Source organism: Sminthopsis crassicaudata, chromosome 1 (genome assembly GCF_048593235.1).
Source record: "Sminthopsis crassicaudata isolate SCR6 chromosome 1, ASM4859323v1, whole genome shotgun sequence".
NCBI lineage: Eukaryota > Metazoa > Chordata > Mammalia > Dasyuromorphia > Dasyuridae > Sminthopsis > Sminthopsis crassicaudata.
In genome coordinates, this window is record NC_133617.1 from 383483855 (window position 1) to 383509045 (window position 25191).

The 25191-nt window shown below is 32.9% G+C and overlaps 1 protein-coding gene across 12 annotated transcripts in view; it reads left to right on the forward strand.

Moving 5' to 3' along the window:
• Positions 1 to 25191, forward strand: part of NEDD4L (NEDD4 like E3 ubiquitin protein ligase) — a 453149-nt gene that overhangs the window by 403970 nt on the left and 23988 nt on the right. For all 12 annotated transcript variants that reach the window (XM_074279441.1, XM_074279439.1, XM_074279442.1 and 9 more), the window contains 8 exons: positions 3162 to 3220; positions 5205 to 5270; positions 7686 to 7915; positions 9260 to 9381; positions 14340 to 14410; positions 15480 to 15575; positions 23757 to 23830; positions 24551 to 24611. In XM_074279441.1, the coding sequence (XP_074135542.1) occupies positions 3162 to 3220; positions 5205 to 5270; positions 7686 to 7915; positions 9260 to 9381; positions 14340 to 14410; positions 15480 to 15575; positions 23757 to 23830; positions 24551 to 24611 (779 nt within the window). The remainder of the gene's footprint in view (positions 1 to 3161; positions 3221 to 5204; positions 5271 to 7685; positions 7916 to 9259; positions 9382 to 14339; positions 14411 to 15479; positions 15576 to 23756; positions 23831 to 24550; positions 24612 to 25191) is intronic.

Genomic DNA, 25191 nt, shown 5'->3' on the forward strand with positions numbered 1-25191 from the left:
TGTTACCTGAATTCCCAAAGTCATCATCACTTTTAAAAGAAGTACTTAAATGCTCATTAAGAGGTGGTGGAAAACAGGAGGGGAAAGGTTCCTCCAAGACCGTCAAACACCTGAAGTTTTTTGTTTGTTTGTTTGTTTGTTTTTCAATAACTCAACTTGTTATTGTAAAGTCTCAAGACCATATTCCTATGAGAGGTCTTCACTCAGTTTATCCCATACATATATGTATCCTATTTGCCTTCTTAGTTTAGTTATCTTAATTCTTATATTGGCTGCTATTACTTTGTCAAGGTCTCTCCTTCCATAAAACAGGAACCAAAAATTTCCTGCAGGGAATTTCACAACATTGTAGAAATGTCATTGCCATGTGAAAGCAAATCAAAATAATCTAAAATAATAAAAATTTTTATCAATGTTTGTTGATAACCTAAAAATATTCATTAATTTAAAAAATAGATCTTTTGTACAATTCATACTTATTCTAAGACTCACTGAAATCCATATTACTCAAATAATATTTTCTATCTGCCTACAAGATGCCAAGGGGAAAAAAATCAATCAGATCATCCTTTTCCCAATTCAATCTACATACCTACCAAGCAATAAACATTATTAATCACCTATTATATGCACATCACTTTGGGTAAAGAGTTGAAAGTGAAATGGTCTTACTCATAGAGAAGTTTACATTTTACTATTGAGGTTGGGAAGGAGACTCCCAAACTTTGTGGTCACAGACTGGTGTCACTATGTATCTCAAAAGAATTTTCAGGCTTGAACCCATTTCCCTGTCAAAGGCAAAGTTTGTTGTAATTGTAACACTATTGCAAGTAGATTAAATTCCAAAAGAAATTTTAGCAAAATTGTAAGACAGAGGATACCCCTTTATTCAGATGTCTATCACTGACATGCTAATTCTATGACCCAGAGGAGTGTCTCTGGAATTTGGTTATCACTGTCCAACATTATCTATCTAACAGTCAACATGAACTGAGGAATGACTCAGAAACTTAGTTCCCACTGACAAGATTATCAGTCAGCAATGAATTGAGGAGTGGTCTATTCAGAATCAGATTGGATATGGGAGTTTCCTGAGGCAGACTCCAAAACCACAAGATTTAGGATTCATTGACTTATTGTTAGAACAGAACCCTAGCCCCCCCCCCAAAAAAAAAAAAAAAAAATCAAGGAATCTCAACAGAACAACCAGTGTAAAGGTATGTGGACAAGAGTTAAAATACTATGTATGAGAAATTGTTACACAGTAATTCTGGCTGGATTCTAATATATGTGGAAAGGAAGACTTTGGAGATAAAATGAAGTCAGATTGTGAAGAGTTCTGAATTCCAGACACATAAATGTTGATCCTAAGGGTGATAGGAAACACTTGGAATTTATTGATGAGGGGAAACCATAATGTGGTCCTTTCTGCTATGTAGGAAAATCATTTTGGTAACTATGTTGAATATGTGTTTGGAGAGAGGAAAGTTTGAAAGTGGAGGAACCAGTTGGGAGGTTATTGGAATAGTTCAGATAAGAAGTAAGGAGCATGTGAATCAGTGTGGTGCTCATGTATGAGAAGAAAGGCAGGACTGTGGAGGGAGGAACAGCAATATGGCATTTTATTAGAGACATAGGGTAAGGAAGTAAAGATTAGAGATTGAAAATTTGATTGACTTGCAGAAAGGTAGACAGACATAATGAGTTCAATTTAGTTTGAAATGAGACATCCATTTCAAAATGTCCAATGGGGCCCCTGGCAATCATTCACATAGATGATTATATTGATGATTAACCAGTAAGAGGGCTGAGAAAGAATGATCTGGCAATAGATATGCCAAGAGTTAAGAGTATCATGGAAGCACAGAGGAGAGAATACATAGGATGAGAGGCAATCAATAAGCATTTATTAAATGTTCATTATGTGCTGGGCACCTTCTAAATTCTGGAGATTAAAAATAAAGGTCCAAAAACCAAGGTACATGCTAATTTATAGTATAGTATGTAGTTTATATAGTATGTGGCAATTCCAAATTGTTCCAGGGACTGGCACAAAATCAATGCTTAATAAATACTTAGTGATTGATGGAATTTGTGAATAAAAACCTAATTTTACAGTTCTTAAATGCAAAATACAAAAAAAAAAAATCACAGATGTAAAAAATTGACAACATATCCTATTATTTAGTAATGTAAGTCTTAGGATATTTCCCAGATTATATAGAGTTCAAGTGATGTTCAGGGTTTTTTTTGTTGTTGTTTTTCTTTTAAATATATTCCTTCCTACTCTTGACAGAGTTTTTAATGCCTTTTTGCTTGGATTTTATAGGACCTCAAGAACATCTTAAAGTAGTTTATTTTTTTCTTTAAAAGGATGTATAAATCAGCTCCTTCTCTTACCGTATTATTACCAATCTCTAACACCATTGTATTACCACTTATACCATGGTAGAAAGAAATTGAGCCTATTGAAAGTGCATCTTTTAGGAAAAGTAAAGCTCTTGCAAGATTAGTCATTGGGGAAAACTTTTTGTGCAGTATTAATTTAATTCTCATTTTAGGACTGTCTGACCTGCTTTGATTTTATGTATGTGTGCGTGTGTGTGTGAATGATGCATACTATAGATTGTTCAATTGCTCAACATAAAATTCATAACTGAAAGTTGTTTTTGTTTTGTTTTTTACTATGTAAGCAAAAAAAAATGTTTATAAACAGTTAAATACTATGTGTGTGTTTCTTAACCTTTTTTAAGACAGAAAGGGGACTAATGCTGTTTTGCAGTTGAGTGAAAAAATCACAATCAAGTTATAAATCCCTAACAGGGGTTTATAATTGAAGTATTTACAGATGCTTATCCCAAACAGTGTGAATTAGATGGCCTACCTTACTTAGTTTTGCATTTTTGATTGAGTGTTTTCAACTAAACAGTGTGTTGGTGGGCAGGGTAGATGAATGGATCACATATAGTTGTCTCTTAATTTTGCACCACTCTTAGAAACTTCTGCTACTGTGGAAGTGGGCATGAATAGAGAGAAGCAGATGACTGAAGAAACCTAGTGAAACTTCTTTTTGAAAGCTTTTTTTTTTTTTTTTTTTTTTTTTTAAATATAAACTGGGATAGGTTCTAATTGATGCTCTATTTTATTGGGTTAATTTTCAGATAGTAAAATTACTCAATGGGAAGATCCAAGATTGCAGAATCCTGCTATTACTGGTCCAGTGAGTATTTTTCATGATGGATTTTTTTTCCAGGTTGTTCCTTTGTTTCTCCCTAAGTATGCATTTTTTATATGTGATAACAATGCCAAAAGAATGACAGGATAGTTGATACTCTGCTTTTCATTCACCCAACTTTTTAAAAATTCAATCAAGCATTGTTTTTGTGCGACTTCTTCCCAGAAGCATAAAAGTAATAATTTGCATAAAAGTGGCATGATCTACTTTTTTCTCCCCAAGGTTTTTGCAGTCTTGAATTTCTATATAAATTTCATTCCTATATAGATAATTTTCATAGTGGATTACTTTGTCATGGACGAAGGATAGTTGAACTTTTTCAGAGGGCTTCCATATTTGTCTAGGTCATTAAAACCCCTTGTGAGAGGCAAAAGGCTCAAAGGCACACCACCATGGTTATGACTTAGATCTTCTAATTCGAGCATTCTTTCTTCTTGACAATACTGAATCTCATCACAATCAACCAGATTTGATTCTTTCCCTCTAATAAAACTTTAGACTTAATGTAGTCAAGAATGGATTTATACTTAACTACTCAGGATATTTATTATACAAACATTAAATAATTTAATAATTTATATTTTGTTCAAGAAAAATGGGAAGAGAAGGGGGGTTGTTATAGAGGCAGGTGAGTTTTTTAGTAGGGTTTTGCCATTATATGAAATAATAACTTAAAATTCACTTAGAAAATCATTGTTCCAAATTATTCTCACATGGGCTATATAATCTGAGCATTACAATAAGCCTGAGATACACACAATGTACACATTTGTTCATTGAGACTCAAAAAAGTGATTTGCTTCTTCTCACCAAGCTTAAAAGTGACAAATTCAAGGTTTGCGCCTAAGCCATCTCACCCTAAATCATTAGGTCATTCAGTGACAGGTTTTTTTTTTTTGTGGGCAAGAGTAAGATTGTCACTCACCCTACCTCATGATCAGTAAATTAGATTACAATTGGCAGTACATTTTTATTTCCCTAAGTAGTAATTTAACAAAAGAATCTGTATGAGAAGAGAATTGATGATTTGGCCCATTAAGCTATTCAGTCCAAGAAAGATAATGTACTTTATACTTTTTTCTCCAGAGGCTGTAACTATCAGGCACTTCCGTATATCAGTAGGATAACAATTTCCTTCTAGGGGAAGGAGAAAACGTATTCTTGTTCTTTCATTTGAAAAACTACCCAAAAGAGAAAACATAATAAGTAGAGGAGGAGGATAATGATTTTTGAACTTCCCATGCATCATTCCCCACAAGAAGAACAGAAATATCTCAACCTAGTTTCCACCCACATCTAATCAGCACCTACCTACAAGGCTTACAAATGACTTTTTTCAGTCAAATATATAGACAGCTAGAATGTGCATGTGAGACTTAAGGCAGATGGTGAGAAAAAATTTTTAAAGTAATTTTTATAATTACACGTAAAAACAATATTTAACATAATTTTAAAAAAAATTTTGAGTTCCACATTCTTTCCCTCCCTCCCCTGCCCTTTCTCTGAGACAATTTCATATAGATTATACATAAGAAATATATTACTATATTATTCATGTTGCCTTTCACTTTCAATTGCAGTTTGTTCTGTACTTTATTAATAGATCTATCAGGTACTTATCATATTATCAATTTATGTCCTAGATAAGACTGAAAGCTTCTTCTAGTCCAGAACTTTGTCTTATCTCCAGAAGTAAAGGGATTATCCTAGTATCTCTTTGCAGGAACCTAATGTTTCTCTCCCCACACACAAACTGCTATATGAAACTTCCCATACAAAATGGATGCACATGAATAGATTTTTTCCAAAGTCTATTTAAATAAATAGACTTTGGATTTATATTCAAATATAGAAATAACTTTAAGGCTTATGATTCATGAAGTATTCTAAATGTTGGCTCAATAAATGTAAAAAATTTTAAAGTATATTATTTTCATGATCTCAATTTAGAAATATCTCTTTTTTTCAGGCTGTTCCTTATTCCAGAGAGTTTAAGCAAAAATATGACTACTTTAGGAAGAAGTTAAAGAAACCAGTGAGTAATTTTGTCTTTTTTGTATAGCATTGTATTTGTCATTTGTCCTTTGGAAGTTACCACAGCCTCATTTAGTAAGAACAATGTGTTTATGGTTTTTTTTTTTTTAATTAACCTAACTAAATCTATTATCACATTTTAAAAACTAGTCTTTGGTTTTTCCATTTTCATAATTTTTTTGTAGTTAATGATAAAGATATGAATGTGAATTCAATCAAAGTTTTAATTCCAGCATTTTTGCCTTTGTTATCCCCTTTGCATTGTTGGTGATTACTAGCTCTTAGTAGGTACTTTAGAAATACTTATGGACTGATTAAACAGATTAGAAAAAATTTAGTGATTCTGATAAATTATACAATGTGTCTGTTTATTGTGTAATATAAAATAGATGCTAAATGTTTTCCCCAAAACAAAGCAAAAGGAAAAAATATATATATATATTAGGATTGTTATAACTTGGGCCTAGGGCCTGTTGTTTACAGTCATCTTAATTGTAATCTGCTCTTTGATTTTACAGGCAGTCTCTTTCATTTTCTCCCTATCTATTGTCTCTTTCCTTATTTGTAGTTACTTCCTTTTTTAAAATTCATCCTTTCTGCAGCTGTCTAAATAATTTCCCATAGGTTCAAGTCTCTTACAATCCTGCTCAAAAGCCATCAAAGGCTGTACATTAGCCTCTGAAGCATAGACTCCTTAAGCCCATAGATAATTTCCACCCTATCTTTCCAACTTTATTCATCCTTGTCTTTAACAAATTCTTAACTCCTTCCATTAATACATAGCCTGTTGAATTTTAATAGAATTTTCTTTTGTTTTTCTTGTATTATTCTCGTCATCTCTTCTACCTTGCTCCACTGTGAATTCAGTTATGAAGTATCACCAGAATAGTCCTGACTAATTATGCCCTTTTAACTTTATGCACTCCATTCCTTATAATTTCCAGAATTAGGCAGGCATTGGCCAGGAATGTGCAAATTATATAGCACAATTTTCCTTCATCCTAAATGATTTTTTTTCATGCCTCTTTTCTTTCTTGTTTTCTCTTTTCTGGCATAAACAGATATTGATGAGGATATTTTGCTTCTCCTCCAAAACAGTTTTTTTTTTTTTTTTTGCCATCTGAAATGTATGCATCACCAACATTCTGTCATTATTTCACTTGCTGAACATTGTCTGGTGTTGACTTTCTTGACAGGCCATATAAACCCTTAGGAGAAGGATTGTTTCCCCGTGGGCTCTTGCTGTCAGAGCTTTCTTTTTCCTTCAGAAGCCTAAATCCATTTCATGTACCCCAGAGACAAACTGCCTTTATAGGCAATCCCCTTTACTTCATGATAATTAGTTTTTCTACAAATTATCTGTCAACAAAAGACATCCTTCCCCAAAGTCTGGGTACTGTCCTCCGTAATAGAAAAATTGACTTAAAATCATAGGACCAAAATCTAGACCCCACAAGATTTGTCCTTACTTCCCCCATTGTTTTTGATAAATAAGAAATGTTTTGATTTAGACAGGTGTACATATGATTTTGATTTAGTCAGTTTTCTCAATCTCCCTCCTCACAAAAGCACACAAAACTACACCTTTATGACATACTCATAGTTTACCCCCCCAAAAAATTTCCACATTAGCCATCTATATTTTTTAAAAGGTCTCATTTTGTATCCTGAATTCGTCTCATCTCTGTCAGGAGATGAATAGCATGAGCCATCATCAGTCTTTTAGATTTATAGTTGGTCATTATATTGATTAGAATTCCTAAGTCTTCCAAAGATTGTCTTTTACAGTGTTATTATTGAATAAGTTGTTCTCCCATTCCTGCTCACTTCATTCTGTTGGTATCAGCTCTTACTGGACCTCCCATGTCCCTTTCATCATTTGATATAACTTAATAGTATTCCATTACATTTATATAACATAATTTTTTTTTCTGCTCTTCCCCAAATAAAGGAATTCTCTTAGCTTTTCATTCTTGGCCACTACAAAAAGACCTGTTATAATTTTTTGTACATATGATATCCCAATAAGTTTTCTAGCAATAATGCCACAATTCTGATTCAGCAAGGTGGGTTATTCAGATTTTGCTCAGACTCTCTTCCTCTTGTTACAGATAATTCTACCAGATGGTAGGAAATGCCTGGTAAAGTTAAAAAATGGAATATATTTTTTCCCTTCATTCATTCATCCATTCATAATAGGCAGCATATTTTAGTGGTTCAGTCTGAACAATTGTTATTGGATGCTAAATGTTTCATTTCTTGATATAGAGAAGCTTAGCTTCTATGTGGAGGAAAATCCAAAATAAGAAAATCTGAATGGGAACCATTCAATCATTGCCTTTTTAATCAGAGACTGCTTCCACCATCTCCTTGCTGTTATTTTTTCTGATGCTTAGTGTTTTGTTCTTTTATGTAGGCTGATATTCCAAATAGGTTTGAAATGAAGCTTCACAGAAATAACATATTTGAAGAGTCCTATAGAAGGATCATGTCTGTGAAGAGACCTGATGTGCTCAAAGCCAGGCTGTGGATTGAATTTGAGTCCGAAAAAGGCCTTGACTATGGAGGTGTGGCCAGGGAATGGTTCTTCTTGTTGTCCAAGGAGATGTTTAATCCTTATTATGGTCTCTTTGAATATTCTGCCACGTAAGTACATGGAGTATATATGAAATTTTATTCTAACACAGAGAGTAAATGGCTCACCAATTTCAGATGAATTAATTCTTCTGGCATAGGCCCCTGGAGCATGAGTTTAAAAATTATTCTTAGTCTATTTGGTGTGTTAACATATCCAATGAAAGCCTGAAAGTGATTGATTCTTTTCTTGTCTACTGAACTCATATAACTGAAATTTTCAAAAAGTTTCTGTTAATTGTAGCATTTACAAAGAGAGAAGCAATTATCATTGCTTATGTTAATTCAAGAGAAGAATTTGTCAGTATCATGCTTCCAAAAAGAATAATGCATTTTTATGAGCAAGAACAGCCACTCATGTCAAATTATGAGGTCTTTGGGGACCCACACTTCAGTATACAAGTAGTAAAAAGAAAAATACTTCCTTCATAATTAAGGATTTTAGAATCCTTACTTGTCATTCTAAGCAGTCAAACAATGGTCACTTTAAAAAGTCAGACATGAGTGTGTGTCATTCAGTTTAGCTTATGACAATGACAAGATTAATATTGTTTTGAGGCCCTTGTTAGAATAATTTTTGCCATAGCAACTTCCCTCTCTTCTCCTGTCCTTCACTCATGTCCTTTATTTAGGTATAAGATTCATGACTCTGCCTTTCTTTCCAGTGGCATGGGAATTTGTCAGAATGGCTTTGTCTTTATAGGTATCCAAATGGGATTACAGACTCTTAGATGTATTTAAAATGAGGTGGTAGGATGAAAAAACTTCAGTGGCTCCTCTCAGTGTTAAATAAAAGATCCAACCAGACAAGCAAAAAGCCTTTATTGAGCATCTGCTATGTGCCAGACACTGAGCTTAGGTGATTGAAATACAAAGACAAAAAATATTCTATCTTCTCAAGAGAGAATATTTTTTGTTGTATTATGTGTTCAAATATTTTATGTACAGACGTGTTCAGATATCAGGAAGAATAATTTATGAGACATTTCAGAAAGTCACTGGGTGCATCCCTGAAATGAAATGGAGATTGAACTGATTAAGTATATCATTTATTTCAAAGGCTTCTTTCTTAGTCTTGAGAGGGCATCTATCTCTGTGGTGATTAGAAAAATCTTGACTTACACAGCTATGTAAGTTGTGGGTCATCAACTCAGAATTTTCTCTTCTTTCTGAATCAATGGACATATGAGCATAGAAGTAAAGAAATCGCAAACAGATAAATTTTCTATTAAATTACAGAATATATCCAAGTAGCCTAAAATTAAACGGAAAAGGAAAAAAATTATCAGTTGACTTTTCTGTTCTGACTTTTATTATTTAAAAATTATTACCTGATTTTATATTCTTTCCTCAAAGGGACAACTACACACTTCAAATCAATCCCAATTCAGGCCTTTGTAATGAAGATCATCTGTCCTATTTCACTTTTATTGGACGAGTAGCAGGTCTGGCAGTATTTCATGGGAAACTCCTAGATGGTAAGTCATTAAACATGCTTAAACAATGAAAACTATCGTATTCTAATTTTGTTCCAGAAATTTTTCTAATCAGAGATCCTTTTTTTAATGCTTTATTTTTTTCCAGTTACATGTAAAAACAATGTTTAACTTTTTTTTTTAATTTTGAGTTCCAAATTTTCTTTCTCTTTCCCTTTCCTAAGACAGTAAGCACTTTCATGTGCAATCATGTAAAGCATATTTTCATATTAGTGAAGTTGTGAAAGATATAAGCCACAAAAAAAGATTAAAAAAAAAAAAGCTGAAAAATAGCATGCTTTGATTTGCTTTCAGATCCATTAGCTGTTTCTATGGAGGTGGATATATCATTTTTCATTGTGATTTCTTTGGTACTGTCTTGTCTGATCAAGGATACTTAATATAATATTATGTAAAGCAACAGATCACTTTATCCTAGTCCCATAGTACAGCTGTTTTCCCTAAAAGCCTAATTATTTTGATATTATTTGATTTAATGTCTATACACATTAAAATTTTAGAAACTTCTTAAAATTGAAACACAGCATATTAATTGAACTATAGCTTAAGAGTTGAGTGAGTCCTTAGAGATCATCTTGTTCATTCATTTATTTTTCAGACTAAAGATGAGAAAACATAAATGACTTATATAAGGTTGCTTGGATAGGAAATAGCAATATGATTTTAATTAAGCATCCTCTGACGTCAAGTCCATTTTTCTTTCCACTACACTGTATTGCTCCCTATTTAGACTTAATCTTTTCCCATTTTCCCTAAAGAAAGATTTCTATTTTGCAGTGGGTAGGTTGGCAACATATTGAAATACTAATATAGAAAGTTAATTTTAAATTATCTAAGCTGTCTAATATTTAATATCCATTTGTTTCTGCATTATCATTTTTAAATGTGATTAGATCATAAATAATTTCAGGTAATTTTGTGACTTAGCTAACTATGGAATCATAGTGCTTCGTAGATAATGGGACACAATTCCTCTTTCCAAAAAGTAGGTCAACTTTCTTATTCTGTGTAGATGGGCACCCAATACTTTGGATATGAATATTGAAAAAGTAATTTTATTCAGAAAAAATCATGGAAGTCTTCAGTCAGGAAAGAAAAAGCACTTTTAGGGAATTTCAGGATTTGATGAGGATAGAGGAAGGAAAGAGTATGAGGATTTATGGGTTATGTAAAGATTGAGATTACAGGAATTATGAAGTTTAAGTGTTTCTAGGTTAATATTCTCCTTCCTCATCTCTGCCTCTTGACTTCTTTAGCTACTTTTCAAAGTCCCAACTAAAAGTTCTTCACAGTTCCCCTTAATTATAGTGTTTTTTTCTCTATTATCTACTGTTTATCCTGTTTCTAACCTGAACATAGCTGCTTGTGTGTTTTCTCCTCTATCAACTGAGCCCACTGTAAGAGAGAAATAGTAGGCATTTAATAAAGATTTATTCACTGACTAACTGAAGGCTTGGTGTTGGTTTTGGGGGCAGCTAAATAGCATAATGCATGGAGTATTGGGACTGGAATCAGGAAGACTCATCTTCTGGAGTTCAAATGCAGCCTCAGATAGTTATTAGTTGTGTGGCCCTGGGTACATAGGGCATTTAGCCCTGATTACCTTGCCCATGGGACTATGGAAGTATTTTTATTTGCTTTACCATCTTCAATATGCTTCCTCTCTAATCTACCCACAGTTTACTTGTTAATCTCCCTAAACACTCTGGATATATATCATTCCCTTATTCAGAAATCTTCCTATAGGCCCCCAGTGCCTTCAAGATAAATTTTAAGTTACATTATCCTTATTGATGTTCCTTCATTATGGTTCCAGTATTTTATTTCCTCATCTGAAAAATGAGTGGGAGAAGGAAATGGCAAACCACTCCCAGTATCTTTGCCAAGAAAACCCTAAATGGACTCTTAAAGAATCCCATATGACTTAATGACTAAACAACAACAAAAAAAGTATTCATTTTACTTCAGAGCAGCCCCTATTATAGTTGCTAAATACTGTTCTTTATACATCTTTCCTTACTATGAAATACTATCTGTGTTTAATGCTTTATCATAGTCAATCTTTCCAAATTCACTTACTTGGTTTACTAAATTTATCAAGTACAAGTATGTTTTTTCTAATATTATTTTTGCCTAGCTATTTCCTAGGATTGTAAAAGAGTTTGTCAGGAAGTTATTTTAAAACAAGAGTTATTTGCTAGTTTGCTGGTTTCTTCCTTTCTAAGCTATAGATAGGTTCCAATCTCTTTTGTTTGGGGGGAAACACACATCCTCCCCTTGACTCTGTGGCCTATTCTTCTCCTTCCAAATGAGCCTACACTAGGCGCTTCTGCCATGACCATAAAATGAATAAGAGAATCTGTAAGGTATTTTCCTTCCTATGATACTGTGACCCTGTGACCATCTACTGAATCCTCAGTCTAGCTTAGGAATCTTACAAATCTGGCTCTCTCACCCTACTAAAACAATTCTTTCTTAGTCACCAATGACTTTCTAATACTGCATGCAATGGCCTTTTCTTAATTCTTACTTTCTTTCTCCTTGAGGCTTTCAACACCATTGATTATTCCATCTCCTTTAAAAAACTGTTCTTCCTTCTTTGTTACTTCAATGACTCCCTGGATATTTCCTCTGTTTATTCTACAATTTTACCTTTTCTTCTCATGCCTTAAATAATCCCCCAAATCTCAACTTTTATCTTCCTAACATATTCTTCTCTCCTCCTTTCTTTTTTCTGCCTCTCCTTGTTCCTCTTCTTCTGTCTCCTCTCTTTCTCTCTCTTCCTTCTCTTCTTAGAATATTAGCACTTGGATGGGAAATGCCATTCACATTCAGAGAGAGAACTATGGAAACTCAATGTGGATCAAAGCATAGTATTTTCACCTTTTGTTGTTGTTTTTCTTTCTTATTTGCTTGTTTTCTTTTCTTGTTTTTTTTTCTTTTGATGTGATTTTTCTTGCACAGCATGACAAATATGGAAATATTTTTAGAAGAATTGCATATGTTTAATTGCATATATATCAGATTGCTTACTATTTAGGGAAGGGAGAAGAGGACAGAGAGAAATTTGGAACACAAGATTTTGCAAAAGTGAATGTTGAAAAAGCTATCTTTGCATGTATTTGGAAAAATAAAATACTTTAAAAAAATTTTCCAATTGAAAATTACTGTCACTTCAAATTTTATGACTTAAATTCTGCTCATCATCTTCTCCCTAACACCAGCTCCTTTCTGTACTTTCATCTCTTCTGTCAATGGTCCAACCTTCTCCCAGTCTTGATGCCTTAAAACTTTGAAGTCATCCACACTAATTTAATCTATTCTAATTTCTTAGATTTCTCACCAGAGCCTAATGGTTTTCCTTGTGTAAAATTCCTTGTATTACACTTTCTTTTCATTAGTACCTTCACTACTATATTCCAAATTCTCCTTACCTTGGCCATAGGGCTATGATGGTACTTTTCATATTTGCTTTATAATCTCCAATCGGTTTCCTCTCTAATCTAACCACAGTAATCTTCCTAAACACTCTGAGCATGTCCCTTTCTCATTCAAAGATCTTCCTACAGGGAAAAAATAAAATAAAATCTTATAGCCCCCCCCCCCCATTGCTTGCAGAATAAGTTGTAAGTTATATTATTCTTATTGATATCTCCTCAATTTAGCTCCAGTATTCTCTTTCTCTAACATTATTTCTTATGTATCTCTTACATAAACCTCTGATTTTGCCAGCTTTGTGTATTTTTGTGTTTGAAAAATAGTGAGTAGTTTAATAATAATATCAATAAAGAGTTATGTAGTGTTTTAAGGTTTGCAAAGATTTAACAGTTTATCTCATTTTAGCCTCATTATAACACTGGGAGGTAGGTGCTATTGTTATCCCCATTTTATAGTTGAAAATACTAACGTGCACAGAGGTGAAGTGATTTACCCAAGATCACATTGTTAGTAATATACTGAAGTGGATGCAAACTCAGATCTTGATGACTCCAAATTATGTTATATCCCAGTGCTTTCTCCACTATAACTTTGCTCATACTACTTTCACTTCTAGATCTAAATACCTGCTTCTTTCTTTCCATTGATCTAAAGGTCTTTTGTTTCCTTTAGGTAACTCTCTTTCTGACCACTAAGCTATTTGGAAATTCTTAAACTTAGCATGGTCTCTCTTCTGGAGTCATAGAGCTCGTAAAGCACTATTTTTAGGATTCTATTGACAATCAATTCAGTAAAATTATTAAGTTCCTACTATGTGTAGAACAAATAGTCATTGAGTAAAATATGCAGTTTCAATAAACTATATCCCCTTCTCTTCCTAGTAGGGAAATTTGATGAACATTTATATAATAAAAAATAAATGATAAAAATAATAAATAACTATTTTGCAAAATATTATACATGTGCATAAAAGAAATAAATGTATAGAATATAAGTGGATATAGGGAAGGAAATTCTTTCATAACATTTGGGAATTATAAGCATATATTTACAAATTTTATACTATTTGTTGTATACAACAACAACAGTTGTATACAACTATACACATAGTTACAAATCATGGAAATGGATGAAATGGTCAATAAAGAATGAAAATAAAACCTTTAGGAACATCTACTTTATGGTGTGAGAAAAATCACAAGGGGATATATAAAAGAGACAGAGGTAGGAAGAGAACTAGGACAGTGAAGTCAAAGAAAGAGATAAGTAAGTGTTTGGCAACAGTCAATCAACAGTGTCTTCTGCTATTGAGAAGTCCAGAAGGATGAGTTCTGTCCTGTATGTTTTGGTAACCCAAAGACCCATGTGTTGTTTGTGATGTTGCTGCAGAACCTGTAATTATTCTCTCTGCCTTTTCAATAAGAGCTTGTCTTTTATTTCATGCTTTGATGCTCAACAATAGTAAACACTCGAAAATCAATTCACTTATCACTTTATTTTAGGTTTCTTCATTAGACCATTTTACAAAATGATGCTGGGAAAGCAGATTACTTTGAATGATATGGAGTCAGTGGTGAGTAAACAAAGATTGTTCATATTTTAAATAATTGTGCTCTTTTTTCCTAGTAAAAAAATTAAACGCTTTGATTCTTTTAATCCAAATGGTTTTTCCTCAAAATAATAATAATAGCTAACATTTATCTAATGTTTACCATGAACCAGACACTATGTTAAGCAATTGACAATTATTATCTCATTTGATTCTCACAGATCCCCTAGGAAGATAGGTGCTACAATTAGCCCCACTTTACAAATGAGAAACCTAGGGTAAACAGTTAAGTGATTTGCCCAAGAAAATATTTTAATAAATGTAATACAATTTGTTAGAGGGAAGGGAATGTACCAGAGAGAAATAAGAAAGTTTCTTTGATTTAATTTTTGATTACCAAAATATTTTCCATGCTTGCTATAGAACTGCTAATTCTGCAATATTAGCAAATATACTCGATCCTTTATTACTGAGGATATAGAAGGAATAGTTTAGATAATTTAAATCTACATATAATCAAGATGCCTCATTCTATCCAATTTTTCTTCCCTATCAAACTTCTTTCTAGACTTGATAAAACATAATCATATTTACTCTTCATCCTTCATCTTTTTCTTGGCATTTACATTCTAAAATGAAAGAAAGTATTGAATAAATTTCTGATTGCTGACAATATCAATATAAATCATAAACTGACAATTTTCATTCATCTTGATCATATATTTTTGTCTTGTTTTCTTGAACATTGATGATTAACTCAAAAGCATACCTAATATAAGCAAAATTGTTATCCATACTAATTAATGTCCATTTCTCCTTTCTTTCACATTTTCTTACCTTGACCATTCTGCCTTGAGTATACTGTTGTTTATAGGACTTTATCACAACCCCTGTTGCTAGCAAAACTTTAAAAAAAAAAATATTGTTCTTTCCATTAGGAGAAAAGAGTAATGCTGGGGATGGAACAAGTTAACATCATTAAACACCACAATTTATAATTATTCTAAATCTATGTAATTGAGCAGGACATTTATCTAATTTGCAAATCAAATGCTGTTTTGTTGCTCATTCATAATTTTGTGTACTCCTATAGGATAGTGAATATTACAACTCCTTGAAATGGATTTTAGAAAATGATCCTACTGAGCTTGATCTCATGTTCTGCATAGATGAAGAAAACTTTGGACAGGTATGTTGGGGTAACTCAATTACTGCTCCTTGATGCTGAAATCTGTATTTTCTTTAACATATCATAATGATACTTTTTTCAATAAGGAACATTCAGCAATTTTAAATGGTGCATAATATTAATTTACTGATATTGAGGTTACCTGGTTATTTTAGTAGGATGCCAGGTTCTTGTTTCAATTTTTTTTTCCCTAGCAAATTCTAATAGAAGGCAAAAGACTACTCTGTGAGTATTAGGATAATATCTTCTTAGAGTAAGTGCTGGCTATCAGAAGCTGTATTTTCTCAGTTTATGGATTTAGGTACTTTCTCAAAGTAGAAACCTTTCATTGGTTAAGCGACTACTATATCAAATGAAGATTATAGTGTCATTTTAGAACTAAAAAGTACTTTAAAGATCATCTAGCCCAACCCCTTATTGTTGTAAATGAGGAAACTGACAGGTAGTTTATACAATAAATTAGTAGAAGATCCAGGTTTAGAACTCAAATGTTCTGGTTACCACACCAACAGCCATTATTCTTTTGCTATTTCACACTGCCTGGATCATAATCTTGCTGACTCATTCCATGTGAAACTAGGGCACTTACATGCTGCTTTCTCCCTCCTGAAATCCATGTACTTCAATTACCTCAAATATCCCTTGAAAAAATAATCTTTCTAATGTTTCTCACCTTGCCCCAAAGGATTAGCACACTACAATATGTCTTTTGTTGCAAGAATTCTGAGAATAAAATGTATCCTCTGGAGTCACCCAAATTGACTAATTTTCATATCATCCAAAACATAATCCTCATCCTTCTCTCAAGTTCTTTTCTTCCAAAAGGATTATTCTCTTACACTAGAGAACTGAATAAGTCCTTTTGGGTTCCCCTTTACAAAAACAAATGTGAGAGTATTATAACAAAACCACTTGTGGGGTTTTGTTTGTTTTATTTTTTATCAAGAAATCTACATCAATGTATGAGCCAGTATGTTGGTCCTCAGTATATATAACAGTTTCCACCTTGCCATCTTTATACTGTTGGTGTGGGTTTGATATTAAAAGGAAGCATGTGTTGTGATAGTGTGTTGACCTAGAATTTCTTTTAAATTCTTTAGTTATCTTTCTCCTTGAAATTTCACCTTCACATTCACTTTATACTTATTCACTTTTTTTTTGTTAACTTGAAAAATGCCCAAAATATTAATTTCATTACTTCTCGCAATGACACATGATCTCGTCTCTTGTTAATAAAAGAACTTCAGAAATATTAAGAATTGAACAACAACAATAAAAAAAAATGAAAGGAAGAAATGTGGAATCATATAATGAACTAACAGGAAAATGTTTCACATGATTTCACATGTATAACCTATATCAGATTGCTTACTGTCTTAGAATTGGGCAGGGAGAAGAAAGGAAGGATAGAATTTAGAACACAAAAAAGACAACAAATGTTTAAAAATTGTTATTACATGTAATCAGGGGAAGAATAAAATATTATATTTATAAAAAGAGAGAAAGAAATGTTAAAAGCCATACCCTAGGATCTTCAATCCTAGACCAGTGGGTCATTCAGTCTGCCCAGTTCTAATGTGTGACTAAGCCCTAAAAATTAAGAAACTTGTATGATAGAGTGAAAATGCTAGAAGAGATTTTGCTAGGACCTGGTTTTTCATTTCAACTTTCCCATTATTTCTGTGATCTTAAATAAGCTATTTAATCCTTCTCTCTCTTAGCTTCTTTTGCTGTATAGTAAGGATAATCTAGCCCTATTTATCACATGGGCATTTTTGAGTTTCAAAAGTGAAAATAGATAAGAAAATAATTAATTTGTTAAAATCTTAAAGTTGAAAAATAACTAAGAAAATTTCCAGTCAAGCTTCCTAACCAATGCAAGAGTCCTTTGAAAACATGGTTGTTTGTCATCCAGACTCTGCTCATATACCTTCAGCAATGAAGAGCTCACTTTATTGTTGGATTGCTCTGACTTTTTTAAAAAGTTCTTTCTTCTGAGTCAGTTTTGCCTTCTTCAAACTACCCTCCATTTGCCTGAGTCTGTTCTCTGTTTTAGGGAAATTGAAATATGGTATCTTTAAGGCCTGTTGGCTTCTTGAAGCAGTGATTTCATCTTTTCTTTTCAATTCCAATAAGATCATATAGCCTTCAAAACTTATTTCCTAACTTTTGACATAGTGATTTATGGCATATACAGTTCAGGAAGAGTTCATTTCTGCAAACCTGAGGATGATTAAGATGTCAGAAACAGTTTTTTTTTTTTTCCTTTTCCTACATTCCTCAATGAGAATAAGCTTAAATGTGGCTTATGACTTTTAAAGCCTATTTCACCGATATATGTCATTTTCTCCCTAAAGGAAGGTATTAACTATAATCCAAGAAACAAAGGGGAAAGAAGATAAGATATTATCTATTTTTGCCCACCTCTGTTTCTTTTTCAGCTTTTATAAATGGACCTCTTTTTATGACAATTAAAAAGTATTGACAACATAGACTACTTGTAAGTTAATTGTACTATACCAGTCAGCACTGACAAGATTTATACCATTTATTACTTAAAACTGAGAAAATGAGTTTACAGGAAATGGACATAAAGAACATGGAGGTGAAAGGTAGAATGAGAAAAACTTTTGAATAAGAATGTAAATTTTCTAAGTATCTAAACAGGACCATTACTTCCAAGTAGGAAAATATAAGTGTACTTATAAAGGACTGAACACAATTCCTAAGTTTTGCATGTTTAAAGCAAGATAGAACCTTGGAATAATTGCTGCTTTCCATCTAATTAATTAGGCAGCCTTTCCAGCTTCTTGACCATGACAAAACTCAAGGGACTACAGATAAATAGGTACCCAGTAACTTGAGTGTGGTGTAAAAAGATAGAATACCGAGTTGTGAATCAGAAAACTATTTTAATCTTGCCTCTGGCATATTTGTCGTGTGACCTCAAAGAAGTCATTTTAATGTTTCTGAGTTTAGAAGTTATCTTCAGAGGAGAAAAAAGTAGAAATGACTAGTGTAAAAGGATATCTTGATGATAATGTTTAACTTAATTCTAAAATTAATTTATGGAATAGAAACCCCATTAAGTACAAAAAGAAAAAATAATCTTAAATAAGATTGGAATTTTCAACTGAACCTATTCGTTGTTTAGGCTTTATTCTGCACTTCTGTTAATATAATTTGGGAGCTGTCTTGAAAGTATCACTTTCTTGTGAGAAAAAAAAAGTAAAAATAAGCAAGAAATAAAATAAGAGAAATAATACCCCAAAGGCACACACTAAATATTTCATGTTTTGTGTGAATTATAGGAATACCAAGTAGTAAGAAAAACTCAAATTTTTTCCCTTCATAAGAAACCATTTTACTATCATAATTTTAAAAATAAGTTCTATGAGGTAGAGAAGAAAAGATGAAACAATCTCCTAAACAGGAGAGGATTCTGGAAACTTATGTTAATTTTTCACCAGTAATTATGTGCTAATTCAATGGATGGGGATTCTGTGATTTTCCTAAACTATTTAATGTTCACTAAATGAAAACTGAAGAAAGAATGGTTTTCTTATTTTAAAAAGAACCATACTGAGAGTGATTTTCAGTTTTATTTCTTGCCAAACTCTTCATGTAAAGTAAGAGGAAGATCTAGCTGCTTTTTGAATGGATCAAACAGGACAATGCAACAATCAAAATGAGACGAATGATATGATTATGTTCTAAATTTGTTGAAATCATCTCCTTTTTCTTTAGGGAGCTAACCTGTCTTATAAAGGTTATACTTTTTAAGGCCTAATGCTATGAACATGTATTAATAAACTTGTCACGAAGGGAATTTAAATTCCCACTCCTCTCCTGCTCCATCTCTTCCCATCTCCTGAGAAATTTTTATTTTTATTTTGAAGGCCATAAACTATTAGCTGCTTTCTTGTCGTCTCTTCATATCTCACAAAAATTTTGATAAATTTAAAATTAACCTAACCAAGATGGAAGTTTCTATTTTCCTTCTATCAAGACAAGCTAATTAGTTGCTGTTAAGAATTTTGTAAATCATTTCACTCTTAGAAGTGAGGCATATGCTTTCCTCATAATGTCTGAAAGTTGTCTTTCTGACTACTTAGAGCTTCCTTCCTTTTCCCATTTGGGAATATAAGAATATGACAGAGATGTTGTTGGCTCTTGCTTCATGTAATCAAAATGCAGATGTTGCCTTTATTACCTGATTTGCTTCCTTTTTAGTCTGACAGAATAGACTCGATTCTGTTCTATTCAACTTTGAGACCTGTTTAAAGGTTTTTCCACTGAGAAAATTGAGGCATCTGAAAAGTCTCTCATTGTTAGCATAAGGAATTATGCCATGCATAATTATAAAAGATAAGACACTCAATCATCGTGTGCAACTAAAAATTATAGACTAAAAACTATATGAGACAAAATAACAAAGCAAAAAATTATTAAATTATATTAAAAATGAGATATGTCATAAGAAATAATATTATACAAATAAAAGTAATAAACAAAAATTTGAAAAATAAATTGATCCAACTGGTGATATGGTACAGTAATTGAGTTAGCTTCTGAGTCAGAACAACCTAGATTCAAATCCCCCCTGGCATATACTGGCTGAGTGATTTTGGAAAAAATGATTTTTTAACTCTTTGTCCATATTAGTCTTAGAGTCACCAAGCATATATTAACTGATTACTATGTGCCAGGCATGGTGCTAGATTATGGATAAGAAGAGAAAAAATGGAGGCATCTAAGAGTAGATCCCTTCTTCAAGGTATTTAACAACAAAGGAGAGAAGAGGAGAGATATGAGGCAATAATAGTTGGCGATGGTTAGTTCACTTGAGGATTTTTAAAAGTGTGTCATATAGACAAAAATAAAATAATCTATCTTTAAGGAGACTGCCCTTTTCTTTAATCAATTTCTACAACATATTTTTTTCAAAAGTCATAGATTGTTCTATTTTTGCTCCACTAAAATGAACAATGTGAAAATATAAAAATAAAAGCATGACAAAATAGACAAATTATTTTTTAAGGAATAGAAGAAAAAAAAGTTCAAAAGGGGACACAGAACATTTCTGCCATGTCTTAATAAATTTAATATATATTTGTTTTAAAAAAGAAAATCATGCATGAATTATATCTCAGAACATTATAAGATCCTGTCTTTTTTATATGTTGAAATGTAGTGATTATAAATTTCAAAATAAAAAAGATTTTTAAAGTAAATAGAAGTTACTTTTAGAGACACTAACAGTTGGGATAATCAGGAGAAGCTTCATCTAAGAAGGTAGCATGTGAACTTTACTTTGAAGGGGAAATTAGGATTCCAAGGTAGGAAGAGGAGAAGAGGAAAAGGATTCTAGCCATGGGACATAACTTGTGCAGTCATGGAAATGAGATAAATACCATGTACAGAAATAGCAAAAATATCAGTTTGGCTAAACTGGGTTCAAATAGAGGAAAAGTATAAATCAGAGGATATAAATAAGTTGGAGCCACATTGCTAAACAGAGGAGTATGTATTTTATATATTTTTTCACAGCCAATAGGGTTAAGTGACTTGCTTAGGGTCACTCAACTTGTAAGCTTCTGAGGTCAAATCTGAATTTGGGGCCTTCCTACCTCCAGAGCAAGTCATAGAGAGCCACTGGAACTTCTTGAGCAGGAGCATCTCATATTCAAAACTGAATTCCAAAGCTTGTTGAGTTTGAAATTCCTGTGGATCAAGCAGATGAAAAGTCTGTTAGCAACCAGGATGTGGGACTGGAGCTTCAGAGAGCGATAAAAGCTGGACCATATATTTGAGAATTACCAGAATCTAATCTGATGATGCGATTGTTGAAGCAGTGAGAGCTGATAAAATTCCCCAAGAGAGAGTACAGAAAGAGAAAAAAGGGACCAGATTGCTAACATAACCATACATAGTGGGTTACTCCTACTCATGTATCTCCCACTAAATACTCTTCATCTCAAGGAGCAGCTAGGTGCCATATTGGACCAGCCCTCCAAACAGGAGAACTCTTAAGTTCAAATCTGGCCATTAAGACTTGATACTTACTACCTGTGTAGTTAAAAAAACAAAACAAAACAAACGAACAAAAAGATAGTTTTCATTCTCCATTTGATGATACCTAGTGCATTCTTTAAAAGCAGCATAATATAATTATAATGGAAAGGGCCCAGGAGTCATTCATTCAGGAGATTTACCTCACTGAATCACATGTTTTATGATCTGAAGTAAATATCTGGGTCCCAATTTCTTTATTTTGGGGATGAATTATCGTGACTATTAAATTATGAAGAAAACAATACACTCAAAAAAGCATTATGGAAATGTAAGGAATTAAAGAATTAATTTTAAAATCACAGTTTGGGTTGAATATGACATTAGAGATTTTATCAAACAATTTCCTGATTTTGCAGATGAGGAAATGAGCTCCAGAGAGGTTAAATTAATTGTGGAAAGTCACACAACAAATTAACAGAACAGCCCCCTGCACCCTATGCCTCTTGATTTTTTGACCTTGTACTCTTTCCATAACCCCACAGCTGCCTCTTGGCTTTGACAGCACATTAGGATTTCAATGTCATTTTCAAATCCTTTTGTAAATTTACTCTTAAAATTCCAGTCTTCCTCTTTCAATGAGTAATTATAACTATAGTTTTTTGGTGAGCATAGTTCGTCCCTTACCCTGATGAGAATGAGTAAAGAGGAATTTTTTTGTTCACCCCCCCCCAAAAAAAAATCACAGTGAGGGAGGCTGAGGAGCTTTAATTCTAATATCGAGTTAGAAAATATGGCAAGCATTTATTAAGTATTTACTATATGCAAAATATTGTGCTGGCATCTAAACACAAAGCTTCTCTCAAGGCTCACTCTGACCTAAACATCTGATAGGTATAATGGGTTTAAGGCAGGGGAATATGGAGCAGTGTTGCTGTCAAAGGGATTATCCTCCCAATTACAGCATCCTTTTCATTGCCCCTCAGCCTCGCCTGGGTATCCTGGATCCCTTTAGCAGTCTTCTAAAGTCTTAATTGGCTCTTCATAATAATTTCTGTTGCCTAAATACCTAATTGAAGGAAATGTGTTTCAAGTAGCAATAAATGAAAACAAATATAGGATTTCTTTCCCTTGTTAAAATTTATAGATCCCCAGAAACCTACAATCAAGTCATTTGTCATTGTTACTTAATCATTTTTTAGTCCTGTCCTACTCTTTGTGATACCTTTTGGAGGTTTTCTTCACAAAGATACTAGAATGGTTTTCCATTTCCAGTTTTATTTTACAGATGAAAAATTGAGGTAAACAGAGTTTAGGGAAACACAGCTCATAACTTTCTGAGCCCCGTTTCAAACTCAGATCCTCCTTATTCTAAGCTCAGTGTGCTATCCATTATATCACTTAGCTAAATACCTGCTATATATAACTTTATACTTAATTATAAGGTTAAAACCCCAGTTTTAAGGTTATCAGCTCTATGTAGGAACTTGAGCCCATTAGAGTCATCTTACTTTCTAGCATTTAGCATACTGCTCAGCATATAGTAGGCACTTTATAGATTTTTGAAATAAATTTCTTTTGCCCTTAGTGGCCATGGCAAGGTGGGCACCCTTCCTACAGATTTTAATGTCAGCAGAACTGGTACTAGTGTCAAGAGGTTTCCTTGTGACCATAGAAACTAACACCTCCCATAATGGTTAAATCATCCACTCATTCAGTATGACCATAGACAGAACTTTCTCCCAACACTCTCATATTGAACAGAGTTCACAACTTACCTGCTTGGTATTAGAAAATGAATTCTGTATGTTATTCTCTAGAAACATAAGTGGTTTTTATATTGAAATGTAGCTTTCTGCATTAATGCAGCATATAATATATTCTTTGTTAAGCAGAGTGAATCCCTTTGCTCTATGCTTAAGAACTGGGGGTGGCTGCAGTAGCCTCCTCTTCACATTCAATAATGAAATATGGGATAGGATTCAGACTCATAAATAATAAAGTAATTTGCCTTCAATCTAAAAATCTCATTAGACATGCTAGTACGTTTCCTTTTAACTAATAAGTATTAAAAACATAAGAAAACTTTTTCTTTTTTTTTTTTAAATTCAGTAAGAAAATATGCAGTGTCATTTCATGATGATCTTTTGTTTGTTTTTGAAAATACAGACATACCAAGTGGATCTGAAGCCAAATGGGTCAGAAATCATGGTGACAAATGAAAACAAAAGGGAATATATTGAGTACGTGTTCCTCTATTTTACAGCCTTTCTTAAAACCATAATAATAAGTTTGACATGTCTTATAGATGTGAGTTTTATTGCTTTTTGTTTAATGGCAAGATTTTTTATCCTTTGAGTTCAATCTCAAGATCAGAATGGGAATTTTTTGTTGTTCTTATTTACTTTGATATGAAGTAAAGGGCCATGATATTTATGTCCAGATGATACGATGCACTGGAGGATAAGTTATTGGTGGAACTTCCCTGGAACTCTTGCATATCCATTCAAGATCTCTGAATTTCAGAGACCAGGACAAGAGAGGGTAACTTACATAATAGGGTTTTAATGCCATAGCTTCAAGTTTTATTTTTTCTAGTTAGATAAATAATCGCATAAGAAAACTGTCAACATAATGTGCTGTAGTGTAGCCATCTTTTCAGGCAACCAGGCTCAAAAATTCAAAGTTATCTTTGAATCCATACATTCCTGCTTTCATTTCCAATTAGTGGCAATTCCTGGCACTTCTACTTCTGCAGTGTAACACTATTGCTAGGTTCCGTAATTGTATGTTGGAAAGCATATGAAAACCTTCATACTAAGAAGGTTATCCTTCTCCTGCATTTTTGGGGTCTTATATTAATTTCATTAATTGATAAGGAATTAATTAAGTTATTAAATGATAAGTAGAAAATAATGATACTGAAATTTTTTTTCAATGTTGTCTCATCTTCCTAATATTAGCTTAGTCATCCAGTGGAGATTTGTCAACAGAGTCCAAAAACAAATGAACGCCTTTTTGGAGGTAAGTTATACTGCCTGTCATCTCTCAAGTCTCATTAGTCATAATATTTCCCCACAAGTTAGATGATGTGATGGAACTGATCAATAACCTAAAAATGGAGCAGAGGGGAAAAGACACAGGATAGATCCTTCCAAATTAGGCAGTTTTCATCCTTTTCTGTGTCTACAAAAAGGATATAATAATGGACAATAAGAAAAAGGCACTTAAAAAATCTCTATTTTCCACTTTAGGGAAATTTTGCTGCATTTTGTTTCTCTCATATTTTTGTATTACTTTGATGTTTTTTTCACATAACAATGTCCCTAAAGCTTGTCCAGCCTTTTCATTAAAGTTTAGTTTAAGCCAATGTAGGACAAAAATCCATCCTATTTAGGTTCTTCTCAAAATTGATGAATTCTGCACAACTTTCAAGAGGGGAAAAATTACATAAACGGCATTTCTGCTGATTCCATTGTCACTTTGAATATTGACTTTGACAATATATTTCCCCCAGGTCTCTCTACTTTCTTCTACAGTAGTCTAACTGCTATGGTCCCGGCATGATCAGCCACTTTTAGCTAGGTTGTTTTTGTTGTTATTT